General features: G+C 38.1%; 1 protein-coding gene across 2 annotated transcripts in view; it reads left to right on the top strand.

The window, feature by feature from the left end:
* Positions 1–23,982, top strand: part of FSTL5 (follistatin like 5) — a 530,583-nt gene extending 506,601 nt beyond the window's left edge. For both annotated transcript variants that reach the window (XM_075288185.1, XM_075288178.1), the window contains 3 exons: positions 6,591–6,698; positions 19,741–19,865; positions 23,200–23,982. In XM_075288185.1, the coding sequence (XP_075144286.1) occupies positions 6,591–6,698; positions 19,741–19,865; positions 23,200–23,902 (936 nt within the window). In that variant the 3' untranslated portion in view covers positions 23,903–23,982. The remainder of the gene's footprint in view (positions 1–6,590; positions 6,699–19,740; positions 19,866–23,199) is intronic.
* Positions 23,983–24,519: the final 537 nt, after the last annotated feature.

Raw genomic sequence — 24,519 nt, 5'->3', positions numbered from 1 at the left:
AGGTTTTGAGCACATGTTTATCTCTCCCGTAATAATTCAGAATATAATAGTTGGATACCCAGGGGAGTTCTGGAAAAATAATAAAAACTTTATACTTGCCTTTCCATACCTTTCCAGTGCTCCGCTAGTGCATGCGATCTTTCCTGGTGTTTTTTGGCCTCCTAAGTGGCATCAGTACCTCCTGGTCACCACTGAAGCCTGTGACTAGGCCTCAGTGGTCATGTCATGATGTTTGCATCAAAATATCATGATGTTGAAGCACCTCATGTGACTGCTGAGGCCCATCACAGACCTCAGCAGACACCCAGTTCCACTGACATCATCTGCAAGAGGCCAGAAGATGCCGGGAAACAAGAACATACTTACCGGCTAATCCCCAGATAGGTGATGAAGGTGAATATTAGCTGTTTATTATTTTTCTGCATCCCCCTGGGCCTTCATTTATTATACTCTTGGGTCTGAAAAGCCTCCAGAAAATAATACCACTTCCAATTCGGAAGCCTACAACTTGCGGCTTCATCTATCACCAGCATAATTTTTTTAAAAAAATAAGGACAGAAAAAAAATCATGTAAATAGTGATCCATTTTCATGTACCATTAACTACTGTTGTACATAATGACATGCCTGGTTTCTTTATGACAATGACAATGGATTTGTACTATTTTGCATGTTGCCTTTATTTTTACAAATTCTGGTCAGGTTTTCAGCAAAGTATCTAATAGTTTACCATAAGCTGAATAAAGTAAAACTGCAGAAGTAGGAGATCACACGTATACATAATTAGAATCAGAGCTAGCGGGTAACATGTCACAAAACCATATTACGTTGAGAAATGAAGTTTAACGTGTGATATGCAAGTATAAGCATGTCTAACCAAGAGGAGATATAAGGTTAAGTTCACATGGCAGAAAGTAAAGTGGATCACTTCCACCGCTGGCTTTTTCATATGGCTAGCCGCGACAGGATGCCGTTACAGTGCATCGGCATTCCATTGCGGCATCCCGCTTCTGATTATGCATAGATGAATGCACCTAATATGGAAGGAATATCGAGCCATGGACATCGTGGTTGACTTAGCCGTTGAATCCGCGTGAAAATAGGGCATGTTGAATTTTTTTTACGCTAGTTGAAAAAAATTGCCAGCCGAAAAAAACTGCGAGTGATTTTGAGGCTGATTTTGCGTCAAAATACGCCTGCAAATAACTGAACAGACCCTTAGAGCTGACACAATATTATACCAATACAAATAAAAAGTTGCCTCATAAAGCCATGTCAAAAGAAAAGAAAAATTGTATATGTATACCTGTAAAACACAAGGTCTCTAAAGATCTGAAAAGGGTTAAAATAAAGCATCAGAGTTAAGTGTCAGGCCAGCAATATTACTTTAAACATAAATCCAAAATTTTAAAAAAATGTAATATTTTCACGAAGGTTATTGCTATTTTAATGTGACTGCTCGGTGTAAATAAGTCATTATCTAGATTATCTAGAGAATGTATATGAATAGCCACAGGTCTTAAGTAACATATTATAGATCCTTGGAATGCAAATATGTTTGAGCTGAAGCAGCTCAAAATAGAAAATTTGTATTGTGTTTTCTAATGACTTAAAAAAACAATAAAGGGAAAATACTTCTTAGCTTTAATAACCCATAATGTTTCTATAAATTACTTGGTTAAATAGCACAATTCACGTTAAAACACCCAGTAAGCTTTTATGCATGTGTAGTATACATAAATGGGCAACTAAAGGATAGAAGAAATATAGAGCCAACAAATATTAAAACTTAAAATTTAATATAATACATAAAAAGTTGGCTTGTCCTTCTAATGAACTGGCTGCAGGTGCCATTGTACTTTCTATAAAGCAAAGCTAGGATAAACAACTGCTCTATTTTCACGGTGAAGAGGAACATTAGTTCAGTTGGGATATAGGAAAGGCTTGTTGAAATAGCCCAAGAGTGCTCTTATGTGTCATCAGCAATCTCAACTAGTCATTAGTGCATTATCCCGAGGATCTATATCATTAGTTTAAATTAGCTGATCTTAATTAGCCAGCTGGTACCTTCCTTGACAAACAAGACAAGGAATACAATGCAGGAATATAGGAAATGTGACACTAGTTTATTGGCATCCTTATTTGCTTTCTTTCTAGGATATGATCTATGATGCAAAGTTTTTAAATATATAAATAGTTATGTAACATAAGTTAGGAATTTTTAGGATTCAACGAGATGTCTGTGGAAAGTATGAAATGCATTTCTAAACTAATTTCCTTATATGTAAATCTTTCAAGAATATATTTCATTTATTATTTAAAAGGGGCTGCCAAGGATTAAACAAAAAGTATTGCCTTTTTTTTTTTTTTTTTTTTTTTTTACCTCTTGCCTGCTATCTATGATATTGTCACTTATCCTCAGTCACTTGAATAAGGCTGAGCTGCAAAGCTGCAATACCAGACAAAGCCTGTGGGAAAGCATAAAAATAAAAGGCATAGGATTATGGCTCCATAAGATAGACATATGCATGAGGCCTAGCTTGCTGTATAAAGTACTAAATGAAGTTGCTCAAATAGATCTTTATAATCTATTTGACTTTTCCAAGCAATGGTAAGTGATTTACATAAAAATACAGAAATAAATAAATGCTAAGTAATAATAGTTTTAAAAGGTTGTGGCATTAGAGACACTTATCCTCTAACTGCTGGGTCTCCCCAAAACAAAGACCGAAAGTTCCCCTATATTGTTTCTGTGAATAAAGCACCATGCCTGCACGACTGGTGCTTCATTTGCTGCTGTGTGGCTGCATGGACTGCAATCCTCATTGACCTTGGCAGCCCAATAGAAGTGAATGGAGCAGCGGTCCATTAGTTCCTTACAGGGGAACTAATATTTACCCTTTGTTCATATCTACATTTGGTATTCCGTTCGGGGAGTCTGCATGGGGACTCCTCGAACAGAATACCGAATGCATCTGCAAGCGCTGTGCAGTGAAAGCACACAGACCCCATATAGACTATGATGGGGTTCGTGTGCTTGCCGCTCACTGCCTGCACAAATCATGCTGACAGCAAAGTAGATTGTGCTCTACTTTCCTGTCTGGATGATCCCTGCAGAGATCTGGCGACAAGCACACGGACCCCATCATTGTCTATTGGGTCTGTGTGCTTTCACTGCACAGCACTTGCAGTTGCATTTGGCATTCCGTTCAGGGGGAATACCAACAGGGGGGAACAGAATACCAAACGCAGATATGAACGAGGCTTTAGTCCTCCATTTTCCTGACAGCTGGGGGTCCTGGAAGTTGACACTACAGAATATGAAACTTATCCCCTACCCTCTGAATAGGGCATACATGTCTCTAATGACACAACAACGTTAACAGGAGTTAACTCAAGAATGAAAATCGCTTGATAACATTTAATTGTCTGGATATAGTAACACTTGTGTATGGTATGGCAGTCTTAATAATTAGCTGCTCCATAAATAAATTCACTACATTATCAAGAGATATACACACCTTTTAATTATTTTGGAGTATTTTGGGTGGTCCACGCACCTGAAGCTAAAATCTACTTTAGGCCACATGTAGCGAATCACTGCAAAAAAAAAGCTGCTGAAAAAAAAAGGTGGAAGCGCATTGCTTTTTTTACGCCGCATTCTTCTTAGCGATTTTGCAGAGTTTTCTTCTGCAGAACTTAGTAACCTATTATACCTATGTGGAAAATGTCAACACAAACATGGCACAGTAGATAGAAATAAATAAATAAATAAATGAAACGGACAATATAAAAAATTATCAGACAAAAGACAGAGACTAAACGAGTAAGCATAGCTAGATAATTGGCTAACAAAGTGCCTATCATGTATGTACTGAACAACACAAAACTATATGTCGAGTAAGACAGTGAAATAGATAATCCAAAGGTATTATAGGAGGTAACCATATCCATTAGCATGTATATAAAGTGAGGCCTCAGGCTGCTGATACCCACCCGATGCGCAATTTTTGCAAAGTCTGGTCTTAGATGATTTACGTTTTAGCTATTACTTGTATCTTTGTATCATGCAAATGATGATAATTTGCTGGGCTATGAAACTCCACAATTATCTTTCTCCACTCACAACACACACAATTTTTAAAAAAAGTGACAAGCACAACAAGTTAGTGTCCCCTATACAGTTAAAAGTCATGTTAGTGTCCCCACACAATTTAATACATTAGTGCTCTTCCACATAGTATAATGCTCCTTATTGCCCCACGTACAGTATAATACCATGTTTGTGCACTCCATACATTATAATGCTCTTTAAAGGGATTCTATCATTAGAATCTCGTTTTAAGCTAAACCCACGTCAGAATAACCTTAAGAAAGGCTTTTCTTCCCCTACCCTTAGATGTCTTCTCCACGCCGCTGTTCCTTGGATATCCTGTATTTGTCCATACAAATACATCACTGAAGGCATCCCCAGGACTCAAACAGCACTGGGAGCATCCCCTGTGCCGCAAGAAAACAATCCACCACTGCTTTCTTCTTGTTCACTGCCTTCACCTCTTCTTTCTGGTTTGGCCACAGTAAAATGGTTAACTGCGCATGTCCTTTGGCCATTTTCCCGTGGCCTCTCCTGTTCAGCCAAAGGAAAATGGCAATGGACATGCACAGTCAGCACTTTTTGAAGAAGATGTGATGGGACAAGGAAGAAGACATGGAGGAGGCGAACAAGAAGAGGGTGGCGCTGGATAGGTTTCGCACAGCACTGGGAATGGCCACCGTGCTGTTTGAGTTCTGGGGACCGCCCCCAGTGCTGCGAGAAGGCTCACTAGCATATGAACGAAAACCAGGATATCCAAGGAACGGCGGTGTGGAGAAGACATCTAAAGGTAGGAAAAGAATAGCCTTTCTTAAGGCTATTCCGATGTGGGTTCATCTAAATACAGAATTCTAATGGCAGAATCTCTTTAATTCCCCACACACAGTATAACACCTTGTTATATTGTATGGAGACATTATTAGGACATTACACCATCTGGAGGGCACTAGTGGGAGTTTGTGTATGTATGCCATAACTGTTAGCTAATAGCTTTATCATTAATATGAGATTCAATTAATTATTCCTTATTTTTTATGCCCAATCTTGGAATGTGTATTATAATCAAACGCATCTTATCTTCTAACACATACTATATATTATTAAACATAAAAATAAATAAAATTAATTGAACAAGAATAGCAAAGTTTGGTATGAAATATTCTATAAGAACATAATGGAATAGTCATACCAAGCACAATGCCACGATGGAATAAGCCCTTTAAAATCGCCTTTATAAAAGATTAACTGGCTGCCAGGCAGGAGTAAAATCAAAAGTGGTCAACAGCAATCAAAACTTTGAAGAACAATTTTCCAGATGTACAGTAAGAAAATTGTCTGCTTGATTAGATGAAAGATTTAGATTCTAGGTGTGAAAACTTTGAAGTGTCCTTCAGTATCTGAACATGACTTTACTGTATGAGTTTTAAGAACAAAAATCCTTCAACAAAATAACTTGAGATTATTTCCAACATAAATCTTCCAAATTACAGGCTTTATATGTTTGTTTAGCAATAAAATACATTGCTAAAAAAGAAAAGTTTGGTTTTACCAAACTAATGTCACTTGATGAAAACAACACACAAACAAGAAATTTGGCAGTTTCTAAAAAGTTAAAAATTTTAATATCACCAAAATATGAATTTGTATGTGTTTAATTAGTAAAGATTTTGAGACCATGTTAAAAAAAAAAAAAAAAAAAAAAACCTGCTGGATTTTGCATTAGATGTACAATACTAGACAAAAGATTTTGGCAGTGGTAAGGAATTCTGCAAAGTGGGAATGCTCTAAAAATAGAACAGTCAATTATCAATATTAAGTGAATGAACAAAATAAATCTAAATCCAATCAACATTTGGTGCTTCCACCCTTTGGAGGAGGAGCCCTGGAATTGATGACATGGCCACCACGGACCCCTGACCTTAACATCATTGAGTCTGTCTGAGATTTCAATATGAGGCAGAAGGATCTGTGCAAATTATATCCACAGGTGACCTGTGCTTAGTTCTACAAGATGTTTGGAACAATCCCCCTGCCGACTTCCTTCATAAGCTGTGTACAAGTGTATTTAGAAGAATTGAGGCGGTTTTGAGGGCAAGGTTGATGAGAACTAATATTGATTGGATTTAGATTTGTTTATTTATTAATTCAGTAACATTTCCATTTCTGAGTGTATTCTTACAGTACATTTTTCCACACCTGCATTAGGCTAGGTTCTTATAATGGAACTTGCAGATCCAGGTTCTAGATTTCCATTGTTTTCAGGACATTGATAAAGAAACCTCTGCTTGATCATCACACAGGGTGAAATTCAGACTGATTAGTCTTACTATAAATCCATAGGGCTGAAATTTGGAGAGGAAACTGATGCAGAAGACTTTCTCAAGTTCTTTTCAATATTAAAACATGTGAATCTAGCCTAAAAGTTTTGCACAGCCCTGCTTATCTTGCTTATGTATTTACTCATTTTGTTTATAATGATTCTAATTAAATATTTGCAGGCAGTAAATACAGATCCTGTTCCTGTAAAACTACATTATGATAAGTCACATGATCAAGTCTGGGTTCTCAGCTGGGGTACTGTAGAAAAGTCTTCTTCCACATTACAGGTATGTATATTGTATAAATGAATTGCCATCAATCAAATATTTTGTAAACGTTTTAGATTATCAAAATGGTACTAGTTTTGTTAATGAATTACAAGATTTTTACTGCTTTTGAATGACCTGGGCTGTCAGCCATTTATGATAAAGTTGAGCTGTGGAAAATAAAGGACAGGCATCTACTGGGGGATTCAGAGCGAATGCAGAGTTGTTAGGGTGACATAGAAACGTTGTACATCAGGAAATACACTGAACTACGCATTCCTCTGGACTTCAACAACCTATCCAATTTTATGTTATTATGGAAAATATGGCCGCGTTGTGATGTTTTACTGTTTGAGTTATAGTGGTAGATTTTTAATTAATTTCATAAAAGATTCATTGCTTTACCACCTGTTGGTTCTATTGTTAACTTTTGTGGTGATTTGTACCCAGATTGGACTGTACTAGATTCTTGTTTTCTGAGAGTGTTTTCTGGTCAACAATTGCCCTTCTACAATGTTGTGGTTAACATAAGTCACAACTAAATTGAAATAAGAGTTTTGAGGGCTCACAAACACCTTATAGATTCATATAAAATGAAGAGTCCCAAAACCAAGTATCAGTCCAAAAACTAGAAAAACGGGCCATTTAGAAAGTTTGATCCTTGCAGTAAATGGAAGCTGAGCTTCAGTAATGTCACACGACCTCTTCCTGCTCTATATACTGTATAATACTGGGTTGATTAATACCGATTGAATAATTGTGTTTGTTACTTTTGCTCTAATCTACTACAAAAATGTGCAATAAAGATTTCTGCCCATATTTTTTATTAGCATAATGGAGCAAATCTACTAAAACTGTCTGAAGATTAGACTAGACATTCTTAATTAAAGATGGGTGAACCCCAAAGGATTTATTTCAACCTGTGTTCAAATGAAGCAAACACTTGGTTTAGTCCAAATTTGGATAAAACCAGAAGGAAAATTATTATACTCTGGGGTCTGAAGAGGCCCACAGGAGGAAGCACCCAGAACTCTGTGTCTTCCTCCTTGTGGTGTCTGGCACTGTTCCATGATGTCATGGAGCCTGTGATTGGTCCTCAGTGGTGACATTATGTCATTATGTCATGAAGAGACAGAGCACCAGATTCTGTGAAAATACCCAAAAGAAGTAATGGAAAGTGAGTATGATTTTATTTATTTATTTTTCTTTAACTTTTGTGACCTCCCCTGGGCCTCTAGCTATTATACTCTTCTGAAGAGACCCCCAAGGTATAATAATTTACTGGCAGCAGCCACTTTAGTTTGTCTGAGACAAATCCCAATTTCAAAGTTTTTATGGCAACCTAGGGGCTAGTGACTCTGGGTCTGCTGTTTTCATCCTTGCCATTGATTCTGTCAGAAAAAAGATCAAATAGTGAGAGTTATCAGCTTATGCATTATACACTGCAACAAATGAGTATTGCAGTGTAAGGGAGCCTTCACATGGAGTTACTCTGCACTCATTCTGATCGTAAAAACACGTTCAGAATGAGCGCTTAAAAAGCAGCTCCCATTGATTTGAATGGGAGCCGGCATACGTGCACTCCCCATTGTAATCAATGGGAGTTTTTTTCCCTATTGCTTTCAATGTGATACGCACATAATACATTGAAAGCAATAGGGAAAAAAAAACCACCCATTGATTTCAATAGGGAGTGCACTTATGCCGGCTCCCATTCAAGTCAATGGGAGCTGCTTTTTACGTGCTCATTCTGGACGTGTTTTTACGATCAGAATGAGAGCTGCGTAACTCCGTGTGAAGGCTCCTTTAGACAATAAATAAGTGAAGAGATGGGATTTTATTTTAGAAGGGCTAATTTCAAGGAAATGGGGGAGGCTTCACTAAGACCCCATATTGTGGGCCGTATCAAAAAAGCTCAGTGATTTTCACTGAAAGTTTGCAGATGTTTCATCTGTGGACTTTCTGTTTTAATTATACCTATAGGAAAACTGCCAGTGTTTCTGTAATTATAATTGACATGCTGTGATTTCCAAAAGTGTGCATATTTTTCTGCAATGTGTAGATAGGATTACCACATATTTGGCCTTAAGGGGGAGTTCACACGGAGTAACGTTGCACGCAAAATCACGGCCGCAAAATGACGTGGCTTATACGATCCCGGCTCCCATTAAAATCAATGGGAGCATATACGGCGCTCAAAGTCTCACACGCCATATATGTGCCACATCACGAGGCACGTTACTCCGTGTGAACTCCCCCTAAAGGGGATCTATCATTAGGAAATGTCAATTTTAGATAAGCACATCCTTGCATAGCCTTTAGAAAGGCTATTTCACACCTACCTTTTGTATGTAAATTGCCTCAGCAGACTTTGTATAAGTCCATTTTTATTCACATGCTAAGGAGCTTCCATCCGTGCACCAAAAGTGTCTGTGTCTGTGTATGCTCTGTGTATGCACAGCAGAGGCTGCTGTGCTGTTAACTCGTCTCTGCTATGCATACACATACAGCGCACACAGACACTGTCTTATCTAAAAATGACATTTCCCAATGATAGAGTCCCTTTAACCTAAACTTAAAAGGTGGAATAGAACAGCAGTGGCAAATGTCCAGTGGACACTATTGAGTTATAAAGAAATGAGAAATGTAACTGATAGAGAGCTGCTTAAAATTAGAAAGATTCCAAAAATAGAAAATATTAATGCTGCCAAAGCATCAAATGAAAAAAATATGGGATATTAGTGATAGAAAAACTGTGGAGGAACAAAGAAGAAGAAAACAGAATGTGGAAAAGAAGTACATTGATGGGAATAAGGCTGTTGCCGACCATTTGAAAAGTTACTTATGATCAGTATTTTCGAAAAGCGATTTTCAAGATCATAACTTGCATGAGTCTGGCATAACAACTAGTTATAAGGGTTCAGTCCCATTGGTTTTGACGCTTAATGTTATGAGTTAGTTGGCCACATGTCAAATAAGTCCACATGCAAATAAGCTATTTGGTGCACTTGGGGCAGGCAACGCTTGCCAAAGCCGCTGTTTTCTTTTATTGTCCCCACTCAATGTTGCTCCCAAAACAGAAATCCCACATTTGGTGCTCCAGGATGCTTGGCCCTTCTCTAGGTGCACCTAACAGTTCAGTTAAATTTGGAATAATAGATGACATTCTTAGGAGCAAGATTGTATTTTGACACAGGAAAAGTTTGCTGAGTAATATGAATAACCACCCTTACAACAACATATACGTGATTTTAAAGTAGTTTTGTTGGGGGAAGACTATGTTTCATATCATAAGACTTTTTGTCCTCTTTATCTTATTCCATTATTTTTACATAAAATGTAAAATTGTTAAATGGAGTCTGTCAGCTATTAAGCCATTAGAAACCCAATCACAGTATATTGCAGATGTTATTCTAAAGTTTCAAAATACATTGTTATTTAGTTCTGAAGTTCAGTTTTCAAGTAATTTTCTATTTTATTCATATGCAAATGAAGGGAAAATTACTTTCAGTGCTTGTTTAGTTTGCTGCACATGAATAAAATGGTGATGTACATGAAAATGGGGCTCTGAAATGGAATAACAGGTGTTTTTGGAATCTATAGAATCACCACTACAAGGTACTTGTAAGTGAATTGCTAGAGCAGTCATTTCCCAGTAGCTGCTGGTGAACCCTGGAGGGAGGGGCACAATAGACAGTGACCCTAAGCTGAAACCCTCCACTGTCCCTTCCTGCTTTCTGGTCCTATCCTAAGCAATAGGTGACAACTGGCCGAAAAGAGGTACATATATATATATATATATATATATATATATATATATATATATAGTGACACAGAATGCAGGCAAGACAAACAACAACAAAGGAAGGTCAGCTAGCCAAGGGTCCGCCAACAGTCATACAATGCAGTACTAAATCATAATCCAAGAGAATAGTCACAAGGGAAGCCAAGGGTCAGAGATCAGTAATACACTTATAGCAGAAATATGAGTTTAGCAGGGACAAAGTCTAAGGACAGAGTCACAATAGCCAGCAAGCTTGTGTGGGCTGATGACCTGTATATAGGAAGCCAACAACCTGTCCTAGGCTTGACTGGAAGACAGGCTGTCAATCACACAGGCAAGGCTAGAATTAACTATTTGATGAACATAGGCAAACAAGGTGCAGGAGATGGGTGTGGTGGAAATTTAATTACAGAGACAGGTAATAGAGCAGTGTTCACACAGAGCAATGAAAAACTCTAAGCAAAGAATCATACTGAACAAGTCTCCTGCACCACAACATGCAAGCGGAGGTTGCCACAGAGACCCGAGAAGGCAGAGATATTACACTATTTTGTTTAGTTTTGTAACAAATTTTCTGCTGGTAGACTAACTTTAAAGGATTACTGACCAGCTTATCCTTATATCTGCTCAGATGATTCTACTTTGTTTTACCACCACTACTACTGTCAGAGCTTTTGCAATTCATTTAGTTTTACATACTCTACAGACTGAGCAAATCTTGTGTTCAGATCAAGAGTATTTTTAATAATGAAATAAATATAGAAAGATGCATTAAAAAAAGGGTTTTGTTATTCAGTCCAAAGCTGTGAAGCTGTAGTAAGGCTATAGCAGTAACACCTGGAGAAAGAATGCAACCAACCAACACAATGGACAGTTGCTAAAATTCACTTAATTTCACAGATTGTCTATAACTTAATAGAGTGTCCATTTGGGCCCCATACAGAGCTTTTCATCCCTCAATAAAAGCCACAGTAATACTATAATACTGGCCTTAATGTATGTTGCATACCTGTGGTCACATTATTGTAAGGTTTGGAAATGTAACATTAAAAATACAGCACCCTGGGCTGCTCGATATAACAATTTAATTCAGTAATAATTATAATATATTAAAAAAATACATTTGTTAACTCTACTTAGTAGCAAAACACACGGAAAGTGAATTATCTAATTATATGGGTATGGCAAGCATACATTTAATTTTGGCACTTTCTGTTCCCCATGAGACTCCTGACTAGCAAATAATACAGTATCACAGTAGGAAAGGTGTAAATGAGAGCAATGCATATTTATTAGGAAACACTTCAGTGCCATAAAATGTGATAGCTGAAACACCATATGTTACAATGGCATGTGTTACTTATGTATACAACACAAAATATGACAAATCTACACATTCTACACATATTAATGATAAATAATAATTAATTTATGATATGCTTTATTAATCATAATGAGACATAACCTTTTTAGGATGGTTTCTAAACAACCAGTATTATATTCTATTTTATTTATTAGTGCTACAGCTTATTAAATATACTTGTCCTGCCTTTATAGCTTGTCAAACTGTTTTGAATGGGTGCAGAGGACAAGTGTGATAGAAAATGTGGCTGAAAGATATGAAAGATATAAAGATTAGAGATGGGCAAGTATTATTCAATCGAATACCTCGCTCCCATATGAATGCGTGTAAGTGGCCTGAACACCAAGGGGTTAAGCGCAGTGAAAATTTGATGCGCTTAACACCTTGGTGTTCGGCCGCTTACACCCATTCCTATGGGAGCGAGGTATTCGATTCAATACTACTCGCTCATCTCTAATAAAGATATATTCATAGATGCCTAAATTTAAGATTTCTTCTCTCAGCAATTTAAAACCCAAATTTACATTAAAAATAGTAAAATTACTGTTTAGTTTCAACTCATGACATAACATCCAGGTTGTTGTAATGTTTATGAATAGAGATGAGCGAACACTAAAATGTTCGAGGTTCGAAATCCGATTCGAACAGCCGCACACTGTTCAACTGTTCGAATGGGTTTCGAACCCCATTATAGTCTATGGGGGGAAATGCTCGTTTCAGGGATAGGCAACATTTGATCAAATTCTACTTACCAAGTCCATGAGTGAGGGTCGGGCTGGATTCTTCTCCCTACGCAGCATCCCCGCATCCTCTTCCGGCCTTGAATTCACTCTGCTAAGCATCGGGCCTAGGCAGAGCCGACTGAGCATGCGCAGGCATGCGCAGTTGGCTCTGCCCAGGCCCGATGCCTAAGCAGAGTGAATTCAGAGCCGGAAGAGGACGCGGGAACACTGCGCAGGGAGAAGACTTCTAAAGGTAAGAGAAGAACCAGCGTTAAGGGGCCACACGGTGGCTCAGTGGTTAGCACTGCAGCCTTGCAGCGCTGGAGTCCTGGTGTTCAAATCCCGCCAAGGGCAATAAAACATCTGCAAGGAGTTTGTATGTTCTCCCCGTGTTTGCATGGATTTCCATCCCATATTCCAAAGACATACTGATAGGGAAAAATGTACATTGTGAGCTCTATATGGGGCTCACAATCTACATAAAAAAAAAAAAAAAAAAAAAAAAAAAAAAGAACCAGCGTTGATTGGCAATGTATAGCATTCTGCAATCAATGCTGGTTCTGCATCAAATCCTAACTTCGAACAGCTAGTAGTGTTCGATCGAGTACGAGTATTTTGAATACCATAGTATTCGATCGAATACCTACTCGATCGAATACTACTTGCTCATCTCTATTTATGAATATTTTAAGTATGATGTGTTGTAAAAGCTTTGTGCATATAGTGATGCATTCACAACATCTGAAGGACATTAACTCCGTAGTTTTTATATTTTTTTATTTTGTAACTGGGGCATCCATAGTAATGAGTACAGTGCCATCACCTCTGTTCACTATTCACTTGATCACTTTACTACAGTAGTATACTGTACACTGGGTAGGATGACAGAAGGCAGAAAATTGGCACCCAACCTGCTCCTGCTACTTTGCAGGACAAAGAGCTTAAAGGGATTCTACTATTAAACTACCTTTTTTTCTAATTACCACGTCGGAATAGCCTCCTTAAGAAAGGCTATTCGTCTCCTACCTTTAGACATGGTCTCCGCCGCGCCGTTCCGTAGAAATGCCAGTTTTAACCGGTATGCAAATTAGCTCTCCGCAGCAATGAGGGCGGGCCCCAGCGCTAAAACACCGATGAGCGCATCCCCATTGCTGCCACCCCAAAATGGCCGCTGGCCGGCTCCTGTATTTAACTGCAAGAGCGGCTACCCCAAAATGGTCGCCGGCCAGCTCCTGTATTGAACTGCAAGAGCGGCTACCCCAAAATGGCTGTCGGCCGGCTCCTGTATTGAACTGCAAGAGCGGCTACCCAAAAATGGCCAGCGGCCATTTTTGGGTAGCCGCTCTTGCAGTTCAATACAGCAGCCGGCCGGCGGCCATTTTGGGGTGGCCTCTCTATGCTCCTGTATCAAACTACAAGAGCAAGAGAAACCAGAAGAGGCGGAGTTGCTGCAGAAGAAGGAGGTGGTGCAGGAAAGAGCTCTGGGCAGCAATGGGGATGCGCTCATCGGTGTTTTAGCGCTGGGGCCCGCCCTCATTGCTGCGGAGAGCTCATTTGCATATCGGTTAAAACCGGCATTTCTACGGAACGGCGCAGCGGAGACCACGTCTAAAGGTAGGAGACGAATAGCCTTTCTTAAGGCTATTCTTACATGTTCATTAGAAAAAAAAGTAGTTTAATGGTAGAATCCCTTTAAACCCATGATATACATTTACAATGGGAAACAGAGACTCTCACCATACATTTCTGGTGACTAAACATGATAATATATTTTATTTTATATAATATAAATATATTTAATTATTTGTTTTAGGTTTGAGTACCACACATGTATATTCTGACACTTAGCCCCAATAGCTTGCCATTATGGATTGGACTACTGCCTTGCAATGACTGACCTGACACTGTAAACCTCAGCCGCCCTTAAGCTCCAACGTATTTTATGTTAGGATTAACACCAACAAGGAAAACAATTGAAGGCTTAGTGCATCTAAAGTACAGTACAAACCAAAAGTTTGGACACACCTTCTCATTCAATGAGTTTTCTGTATTTTCATAACTATGAAAACTGTAGATTCACACTGAAGGCATCAAAACTATGAATTAAAACATATGGAATTATATACTTAACAAAAAGGTGTGAAACAACTGAAAATATGTCTTATATTCTAGGTTCTTAAAAGTAGCCACCTTTTGCTTTGATTACTGCTTTGCACACTATTGGCATTCTCTTGATTAGCTTCAAGAGGTAATCACCTGAAATGGTCTTCCAACAGTCTTGAAGGAGTTGCCAGAGATTATTAGCACTTGTTGGCCCTCCACTCTGCGGTCCAACTCACCCCAAACCATCTCGATTGGCTTCAGGTCTGGTGACTGTGGAGGCATGTAGAGTCCATCCGTTCACCTTTTCTGCATCATACAAAAACACGGTGGTTGGAACCAAAGATCTCCAATTTGGACTCATCAGACCAATGCACAGATTCCACTGGTCTAATGTCCATTCTTTGTGTTCTTTAGCCCAAACAAGTCTCTTCTGCTTGTGGCCTGTCCTTAGCAGTGGTTTTCTAGAAGCTATTGTACCATGAAGGCCTGCTGCACAAAGTCTTCTCTTAACAGTTGTTGTAGCAGCGATGTGTCTGCTGCTAGAACTCTGTGTGGCATTGCCCTGGTCTCTAATCTGAGCTGCTGTTAACCTATGATTCCTGAGGCTGGTGACTCGGATGAACTTATCCTCTGCAGCAGAGGCAACTCTTGGTCTTCCTTTTTTGAGGCGGTCCTCATGTGAGCCAGTTTCTTTGTAGCGCTAGATGGTTTTTGCAACTGCACTTGGGGACACTTTCAAAGTTTTCCCAATTTTTCGGACTGACTGACCTTTATTTCTTAAAGTAATGATGACCACTCGTTTTTCTTTACTTAGTAGCTTTTTTTTCTTGCCATAATACAAATTCTAACAGTCTATTCAGTAGAACTGTCAGCTGTGTATCCACCTGACTTCTGCACAACACAACTGATGGTCCCAACCCCATTTATAAGGCAAGACATTCCACTTATTAAACCTGACAGGGCACACCTGTGATGTGAAAACCATTTCCGGTGACTACCTCTTGAAGCTCATCAAGAGAATACCAATAGTGTGCAAAGCAGTAATCAAAGCAAAAGGTGGCTACTTTGAAGAACCTAGAATATAAGACATATTTTCAGTTGTTTTCCACTTATGTGTTAAGTACAGTATATAATTCCACATGTGTTAATTCATAGTTTTGATGCCTTCAGTGTGAATCTACAATTTTCATAGTCATGAAAATAAAGAAAACTTGAATGAGAAGGTGTGTCCAAACTTTTGGACACACCTTCTTTTATATCTATTGTATGTCTCCATTTTGACTATCAACATATTTTCTTTCATATGGTAAACTAGCCTTTGTATTCAATGTCTAGTTCTTAGGGAATATCTAATTATGTCTTAACAATATGAACCCTGAGCTATCTGCCTATACATACTATGAGTACCCATAGTTTCATAGATATTTCCTATAATATGAGAATAGAAAAATGTAAAAAAAAAAAAAAAAAAACAGCCCTACTCAGTTTCAGACACTTCAAAAGCAGTTATCTAACTAGCTGATTGGCTTCATCCGAAGAGTTGCAACTCTTCAGATCAAGGCTATCGGCTAGTTAAATATGCACTTGACATAGGGCTCTGCCCGAAACATGATGTGCTTTTTACAATAAAGATATGGAAGATTCTGTTATCCTGACTCCAGTCAGTTACTGTGCACACTTTACCCAGACTCCTCCTCACTAGTGCGGACTTCTGCCATATTGGTCATCCATATATACTGATTATGCCACCTTGTGTAGGGTGAAGGGGAAAGTTGCTGCCATCATATTTTGGGCTACTATATGCTGGTTTTGATGTTGTGACAATTTCACAACATCAAGAGGTAAGAGACAGTTTTGCGGCAAATTTGCTAGTCCCTTTTTGTTGGTATACTACACTATATTATGAGATTCTCATGAGATTTGTCAAAAACATACCAAGTGATAAATGATGTGTTTTACCTAATAGGGTTTTAAAAGTAGGTGTGTTTTGTTAGTGTTCAGGCTGTGAGTAAGGGGAAACATGTAAGCCAGACATCAATTTTTCCTGTTCAATAAGAAGTGTTTTTTTTTTTTTTAATTATTATTATTATAGTGGTGATATTCACCTATTAAAAGTTAAGTTTTACTTAATTTCTGAGTCTACTGTGTGTTGGATGCCATGGGACTTTCTATTATATTATGGGGATGACCACCTTCACTGTTGTGTGCCATTGATCAAGGTATATAATTGTTTATAACTGCTACCTTGATCTTGATCATACGAGCAGTGTCAATTTATGACCACTTCTCGAAGAGAGGAGGTGTTCAGGTTGCCAGGACAATAGTACAATGCCAGGAGTCTTCCGCCATTATGCTTATTTTGTATGTAACAAGCAAATGGCCTGTTCTCCTGGTTACATCTAACAACTTCACATCCAAAATTGTGGGAAAATAGCAACTCCAGAAGCCGGAACTATTCTCTTTTTTGTGTGTCAAAAGGCTTCATTGGGAAATAGCTTAAAATTTTTAAATAAAAATAGATTCACATTCAAAATTCTATACCCAAAAGTACTTCACTTTTATCTAACTTTAATTTTTCCACATTTCAACAGACATCAGTAATGTGCTTACAATAGCATAATGCTAGTTTACTAGTGTTGCAGTAATAAAAATCTAATAAAAATGCAACATAAAGAAGGAGCATATTGTGAGTCACATAATAGATACTGTACAGATTTAGCAAAGGCTATTGTGCCCATGGGAAACATTAACTGGGCATACTTAATGCATCAGCATGAGCAGAGTATATTTACTATGCATTAAACATTAGCTAAACAAAGGGAAGACTTTTCTTTTTTTGTAACAAGACAAAAACAACTGATATGATCCACAATCAATTTGCAATTGTTAAAGATGACAGTATTAGAATTGAGATGGTTGTCACTAAAGCAATAAAATATGTGAGAAACGCAGAGGATTGGACAAACAGAAATGACATGATTATCAGTGTTGGAAAATCTGTAAATGTCCTGTGTTTCCATCCACACCACTTATATCTTAGTGTTAAAAATGCACCCTATATCTTTCGTCAACTCTGGTACCCGTCCACCAAAATAATTGGGACAAATTTATCAGAGAGACCTTTTTATATATTTGTCATATTACTTTTATAACTTGTCACAGGATGAGAGAGCAAATGATGTTAGAGTGATGGATGCAGATATTCTGACATCCATTCTTATTGAGTCTAATGTAGGGGCATATTGGGACCTGAAAGTGACCCCATTTTATAGGTAGGCTAAGTGCAACCTGGTTAGAGTTAATACAAGTACACAGGCCCAGCATAAGTAGCTCCTCCATGTAAAGCAGCCCTGTGTAAAGTAATATTGCATAAGACTGCTTTACATGGAGGGAGAGGCAGCAGTCCTATGTAAGATGTCATGTCAGACTGACACTAACTTACACAGGACTGCTGCCTCTCACTGCATGTAAAGCAGACATTTCTGTGATATAGGGCTGCCTGCTTTATATGTAAAGGCAGAAGTTCTATGTAAGTAAAGTTAAACTCAGTAGGGTCAGCATGGCACTTAAACTATAGGTGCTGTATCTGCCATCACACTCACAGTCCTCTGACTTCTCAATATACAGGCTTTGAGAGTTTGGACAAACTCCAGAGGAGCTGGAGGCAGGAGTAACATAAAAAGAGAAAAACATACTCCCTGGCACTCTGGTGTCTGCTGCCAGAATCCATTATTCGGTCCTTAGAACCTATGCAACCCATGTGACTGCTGAGGCAATGGCATCATGAATCAAACTGACACCAGTGTAACATTTGGGTAACATTTGCGTCATGACGCCGACGGGAACACTGAGATCCAATCACAGGCCTCAGTGGTCTCTGATGTCTCTAAGACCAGATGTAGGTTAAAGGCCCATGCCGAAGTCCAGGAAAGGTGAGTTTATTATGTTTGCTCACTTTCCCTAGGCCTCCACTCCTTATATTCTGCAGTCTGGAGAAATCCCAGAGTATAATAGCAGTTTTGGTTTGGACTTGTTCATTCTGAACAAAACTGCTAACACTTTTGGTGCTGGCCTCGGCTCTAGAGGTATAGAGCAGAGGCCACTGAGCTACACTATTCATCAATAGTCAGTGTAAGGGACCTTGGGGTAGGTCACATGCCGGGTCATTGGCCCATTTTCCAGGCGGCACAACAATCTAATGCAAAAAACATGGCAGAAGCTTTTTCTCCATCAAGTTTATTTACTTGTAACAAAAAAAAAAAAGTCCTGCATGCACAACTTTACTTTCTCTCAGAAAAGTAAACAGACATAATGGAAGAAAGCTTCTGTCAATGTTTTTCACATTAGTTTTACATGCATCAGACATTCTATGACACATGAGAGCAACAGACATTTTCAACAATAGTGTGAACTTAAGCTTGCGGGTAATTCACATGACTGTGTGTGATCCGCTGCCTGTGATTAACAGAACAGACAGCACATGGATGTGATCAATGTGCCACCCATGCAAGAGCTGTGCTTCCACTAGGGCCAGTGCGTTCATTGGGGCAGTGAGCATGACCGTAAAACCGGACAGGAATAGGACCTTTCCTGAGTTCTGTGGCATGGACTTTTCCCTGCACACGGATAAGTGGAAATTACCTTATGTGCACGAGCTGATAGAAATGAATGGGTCAACATACTATCTGGTAAAAACCCAGATAGTTGAGCTAGCACATGGTCAAATGCATGAGCCCTAAGTCAGAAAAGTGGCATAAAAATCCCCTTGTAACATCTCAGCCCCATAGTGGTTTCGTCATACAGAGGTACATTTCAAAAAATATTTTGATGTCGAATTTCATAGAGATAAGTCTTTTCTTTTATCCAACTGTGGGTCTTACACTGTATGTTCACATACTTGGATATCTGTTACGCAATAAGAAGTTTAATTTTGAATGGCGACTGCCACCATGATTCTTCTTCCTCACTTGTATATACTTTATGTACACTGATTTAATTTACTAAATGTGTTTTTGGATGCTGTACTACTGTGTAACGTTTATGTCACAGTCTGCTATTTTCTAAAGAACATGTTTTTGTGTTTGTTCTCAGGTCATAACCCAAGCAAGTGGAAGTGTCTCACATCATACCATTCATACTCAGCCAGTTGGAAAGCATTTTGACAGAGTTGATGACTTTTTTATACCTAGCACAACATTGATTATCACTCATATCAGGTATGAAACATGATGCACTCCAGAGACATGCAGAGTATAAAGTCATCTATGCATTGTACTTGTCAACACAACAGAAAATTTAAGTTAGGAGTCTATTAAAGGGTTGTTTTTTTCCTGCAAAAATAGGTATACATAAGTGATAAGACATTGAAATAGTGTAGATTAGCAAGAAAGTTATTACAAATGAATTATAAATAAATTTAAAACAGTTCTTTCAGATTTTGGGATAAAGAGTGGAGTGTATAGGCTCCACAGTTATCTCTAATATTTGTGCTTTTAGACTGAAATAGTTAAAATTCCAAACTCTACAAACAGATGAAGCTGTTTTGTGATTCTTATTAGTATGTTGTTTTAAGGGTAGTTTCACATTTTAGTTTTTGGACATGTTTAACTCCCAACAGAACCATTAAACATGTGCATCAATTGTCAGAGAGCCCAAAAAAAGTCACTTTCGGCTCCTTCCGGTCATTATATCTCAAGATAATGTTAAAAAAACAGGATGGAATAGCGGAGTCTAGATTGCAGGATACAGTATAGAAAGTTATCTATTCACTGGAGACAATAATAATCCATCAGTGGTGGATTCCATTGTATGACATCTGTCACCATTAAAAAGAGAACTCAAGCTGTGGTAAAGACACAAAGCAGTTCCAGTTCTTGCAGTTGAGCAGCCCCAGACAGACTATGAGCTTAGGGAACTGGACAGACCAAACCAGTACCCCTCAAAGTGTTAGTGGGGACCATAAAATAAGGCACAATGCGCACTCCAAATTTTATAAAATATGCAAAACTTTAATCCAAAACACACATGACACTAACAGCGTTTCGTGGTAACACAACCCTTTTTCAAGTGAGACAAGGTAATAGAGAGGGATCTTCTATCAGGAGATAGCACTGCATGAGAATCCTTTCAGTGTAGCTGCGTGAGAAGAGATGTCTGCATATGTAGCATCTCTTATAAGCCACTGGGCTTGTAAAATCAGCTCAAGAGACAAAAAATATATACAAATGGAGTGTCTCATTCCTAAGTTACTGTAGTGTGGTGACATTCCAATGTAAACATAGACGTCACTGACTGTGTTATACCATGTGCAGACATCTCTTTTCATGCAACTACACTGAAGAGATTCTCACGAAATGCTATCTCCTGATAGAGGTTCCCTCTCTATTACCTTGTCTCCACTTGAGAAAGGGGTATGTTACCCCGAAACTCTGTTTAGCCTCGTGTGAGTTATGGATTAAAGTTTTGCGTATTTTGAAACATTCGGAGTGAGCGCTGTGACTTATTTTCTTGTCCTCACCAAGATTTTGAGGGGTACCGGTTTGGTCTATCCAGTTTCCTGTATCATTTTATTCCATCCTGGGATGTAAAGGCTTCTTCTTCTGTTTATACACCCAACAAGATTTGGTGGTCATCCCTGGGATACATTCATTGCTCTGTGCTTCTTCTCTTTATAAACTATGAGCTCAGAGCTGGCGATGATATTGCTTGGATCTCTCAGCAGCTCTCCAGATACCCTCATAATCACAAAAAAATAAGAGGGGCTGTATGTGAGACAGCTTTTGTCTGCAGATGTCATGTTGTCCTCCCGCCCTACCCACATGACCTACGATGACTAATAAGAGGCCTCAGAAAATACCTGAGATCAATTACTTCAGAGAGAGGGCTAGAACACATTAAGAATGTTCAAGAGAGAAGACTATAATTGTTATGAAGCTCAGGAAAGTTTTATGGATTAGGGTTTTTTTTTTAATTACATGGCTTCCAATTATTATACTCTGGGACCTAAAGAGACCTCACAGTATAATAACAGCACTTTCAGTTTAGATTAAACAAGTTCATTTGGAAATAAATCTTCTCACCAAACCTGGCAAATATTCACAAAAAGAATCTCACAACATTACCCATTATCCCAGCCCCCACATATTAGGACAACTATATATTTGTATACTTCTAACATAACACTTTGTACCTTTCCTGCTATTTTTGCTCCTTAGAACCTATCATGATGCTTGCATGGGTCATTGGTTCCTGCAGCTCTATTTACCAGCCACTTCCATTTAAATGACTGGCTGGAATGACCTGACTGGCTATTTTCTCTTTGTCTTAACAATTTAATCAGCTTAAGGCAGCATTCAGACAACTGTAATACAACTTTGTACAGCAGCCATATGTTTGGTCTCAAAAGTAGGATGCAAGGAAAACCTTATACATTTTTTTTCTGTCAGAACAGTTCTTGTTTTTTTCACTGGTGGGATTTGCTCCTGTCATTGGCTTCTAATATACAAAACTTGTAAAACAAATCCCAGAAGGCCTTAATCGTAACTAAAGTCTTGTGGGCCCCATTGCAATATTTTGTCCAGGGCCCCCTCTCTCATCCCTATAGTGAATTCATGATAGTGGTGGTTATGGATACTAAGGAGTTTAATCCACCTTAGTATGGTTAGGGTAATCTGTAGGTCTCCTTGGCTTATGGGCCAGATGGAAGCTGCAATCTCAATACTGATCTCAGTGCTTATTGGCCCCCTAAGGCTCCTGGGCCCGATGCATCCTCTGCACTCCCTCAAGTTATGTCCCTGGTAATACCCAGATCTCTAATTGTTGTGCTTGAATTGAATTATAACATCATACTTTGGATTCCCATGTTCAAATAAGTAAAACCATAGTATAATACATCCACCTGTATAATATTTAGCTTCTAAGTCTTAAAAAACAGGGTTTTATTATTTTTGTACCATTTTAATACCTGATGCTGACAAGAATATCAGTCACCAATTTATATGCTTCACAGCTTCCACTAACTATGAAGCACACTGAAATATACAGATTTAGTTGTATATGATAAATGCTTTAAGTAGAATTTTATTTTTATGCTAGCGTTCACACATTTTTGCAAAATAAAGCATAGACAAAGCAAAACAGCTGTGCAGCATAGAAAACCTCTGTAGAACGTCTCTCAAAGAGAAAACCCATTACCTGTAACCTGTCATTATGCCGTAGTGATGAAAACATTAAGTCTTCAGATATTAATAGTTGAGCTGCCAGCAGGCTTTCCTCTACTTTGTATTACGGAAAGACACATCTATCGGAAATACTATTTACTGTGTAGTTCATATAATGATGTACACTAGGACACTCGGCTCTAAGAAGCTTAATTGGTTATTTAATAAAGGATTGTGTATTTTGAGTTATTATAAACCGTACAGTCATTAGTATTAGATATCAGAGCTTCAGGCTGGATTATTATACTGTACACTATTTCTAACATTTAAGCTCACCTTAAAAAGATGAAGTATTAGATTCTCCTTCAAGCTGCCTTAATTTTGCTTTCAGGTTTGGATTTATCCTTCATAAAGATGAGCAAGCTCTACTGAAAATTGATTTGGAGACCATGTCTTATATCAAGACAGTAAGCTTAAAAGACTATAATTGCATCCCTCAGTCTTTGGCCTACACTCACCTTGGAGGATATTACTTTATTCATTGTAAGCCTGATACAACTGGTGCAATTCTTCCTCAAGTAATAGTTGATGGTGTAACTGATGCTGTTATTGGATATAACAAAGATGTGACCGGCACTCCTTATGTCTCTCCTGATGGCCACTACCTTGTGAGCATTGATGATATAAAAGGGATCATGAGAGTACAGCTAATAACAATTCAAGGAGAAATCCAGGACTTATTTGACATTCATACTAACTTGCATATATCTGATGTGGCCTTTCAATCATCATTCATAGAAGCTCATCAATACAATGTCTATGCAAGCTCCAGTACACAAACTGATGTGCTTTTTGTAGAGCTCTCATCTGGAAAAGTGAAAATGATAAAAAGCCTTAAAGAACCAATGCAACTAGAAGAATGGCCATGGAGCGCAAAAAATCGAATTATCATCGAGAGCGGTCTCTTTGGACAGTACTTAATGACACCCTCTAAGGAATCCTTGTTTATTCTAGATGGACGACTCAACAAATTAAACTGTGAGATCACCGAAGTTGTAAGAGGCAACACAATTGTTTGGTTTGGGGAAGCATAAAATTGCAGCTTAGGCACCAACATTTCTTTCTTTTTTTTATTGTTAACTTTAGATAATGTATTTCTTTCCACCTGTTCAGCTTTAGCAAATTTAAGTATTTTAAGATAATTTTGCAAAGCCCAGGATTTAATTTTTTTCATATTTTCATGGATTTAACTAAATTGTTTATTGGTAAAATTGTACAATTCTAGAACTTTTTATAGTTTTCATAAAATGATGTTTAAAATAATAAAAACAAAGAAAATTAATTGATGGGGAAGAGGGGAAATTAATTTCAATTTTTAGTTAATGTTTATGGTTCATAAATCAAAAAGAATAAAACCTCCCCAAATCCCTTTTTTTTTTAATTTTTGAGGGCTTTATTTTTTTGTTTGTTTTGGATTTAAAGAGCCAAATTCTGTCCCCTGTTCGTTTGTGCCTTGGGTGGAATATTTTATAAGAAACACATAAAAAAGTAAAGAATAACAAATACCCATTTGGTATCATGTTGTGATAAAGAACATACATCCATAATATGTGTTGTGAATTGTCAAATAGATTGAAACATTTAATGTATCATACTTGTCAAATTGTATGATCCCATCAAACTTCTAAATTATAGTTTGAAGTAATGTTCA

This window comes from Leptodactylus fuscus, chromosome 1 (genome assembly GCF_031893055.1).
Source record: "Leptodactylus fuscus isolate aLepFus1 chromosome 1, aLepFus1.hap2, whole genome shotgun sequence".
Lineage (NCBI taxonomy): Eukaryota > Metazoa > Chordata > Amphibia > Anura > Leptodactylidae > Leptodactylus > Leptodactylus fuscus.
This window is presented reverse-complemented; position numbering and strand designations above follow the sequence as displayed.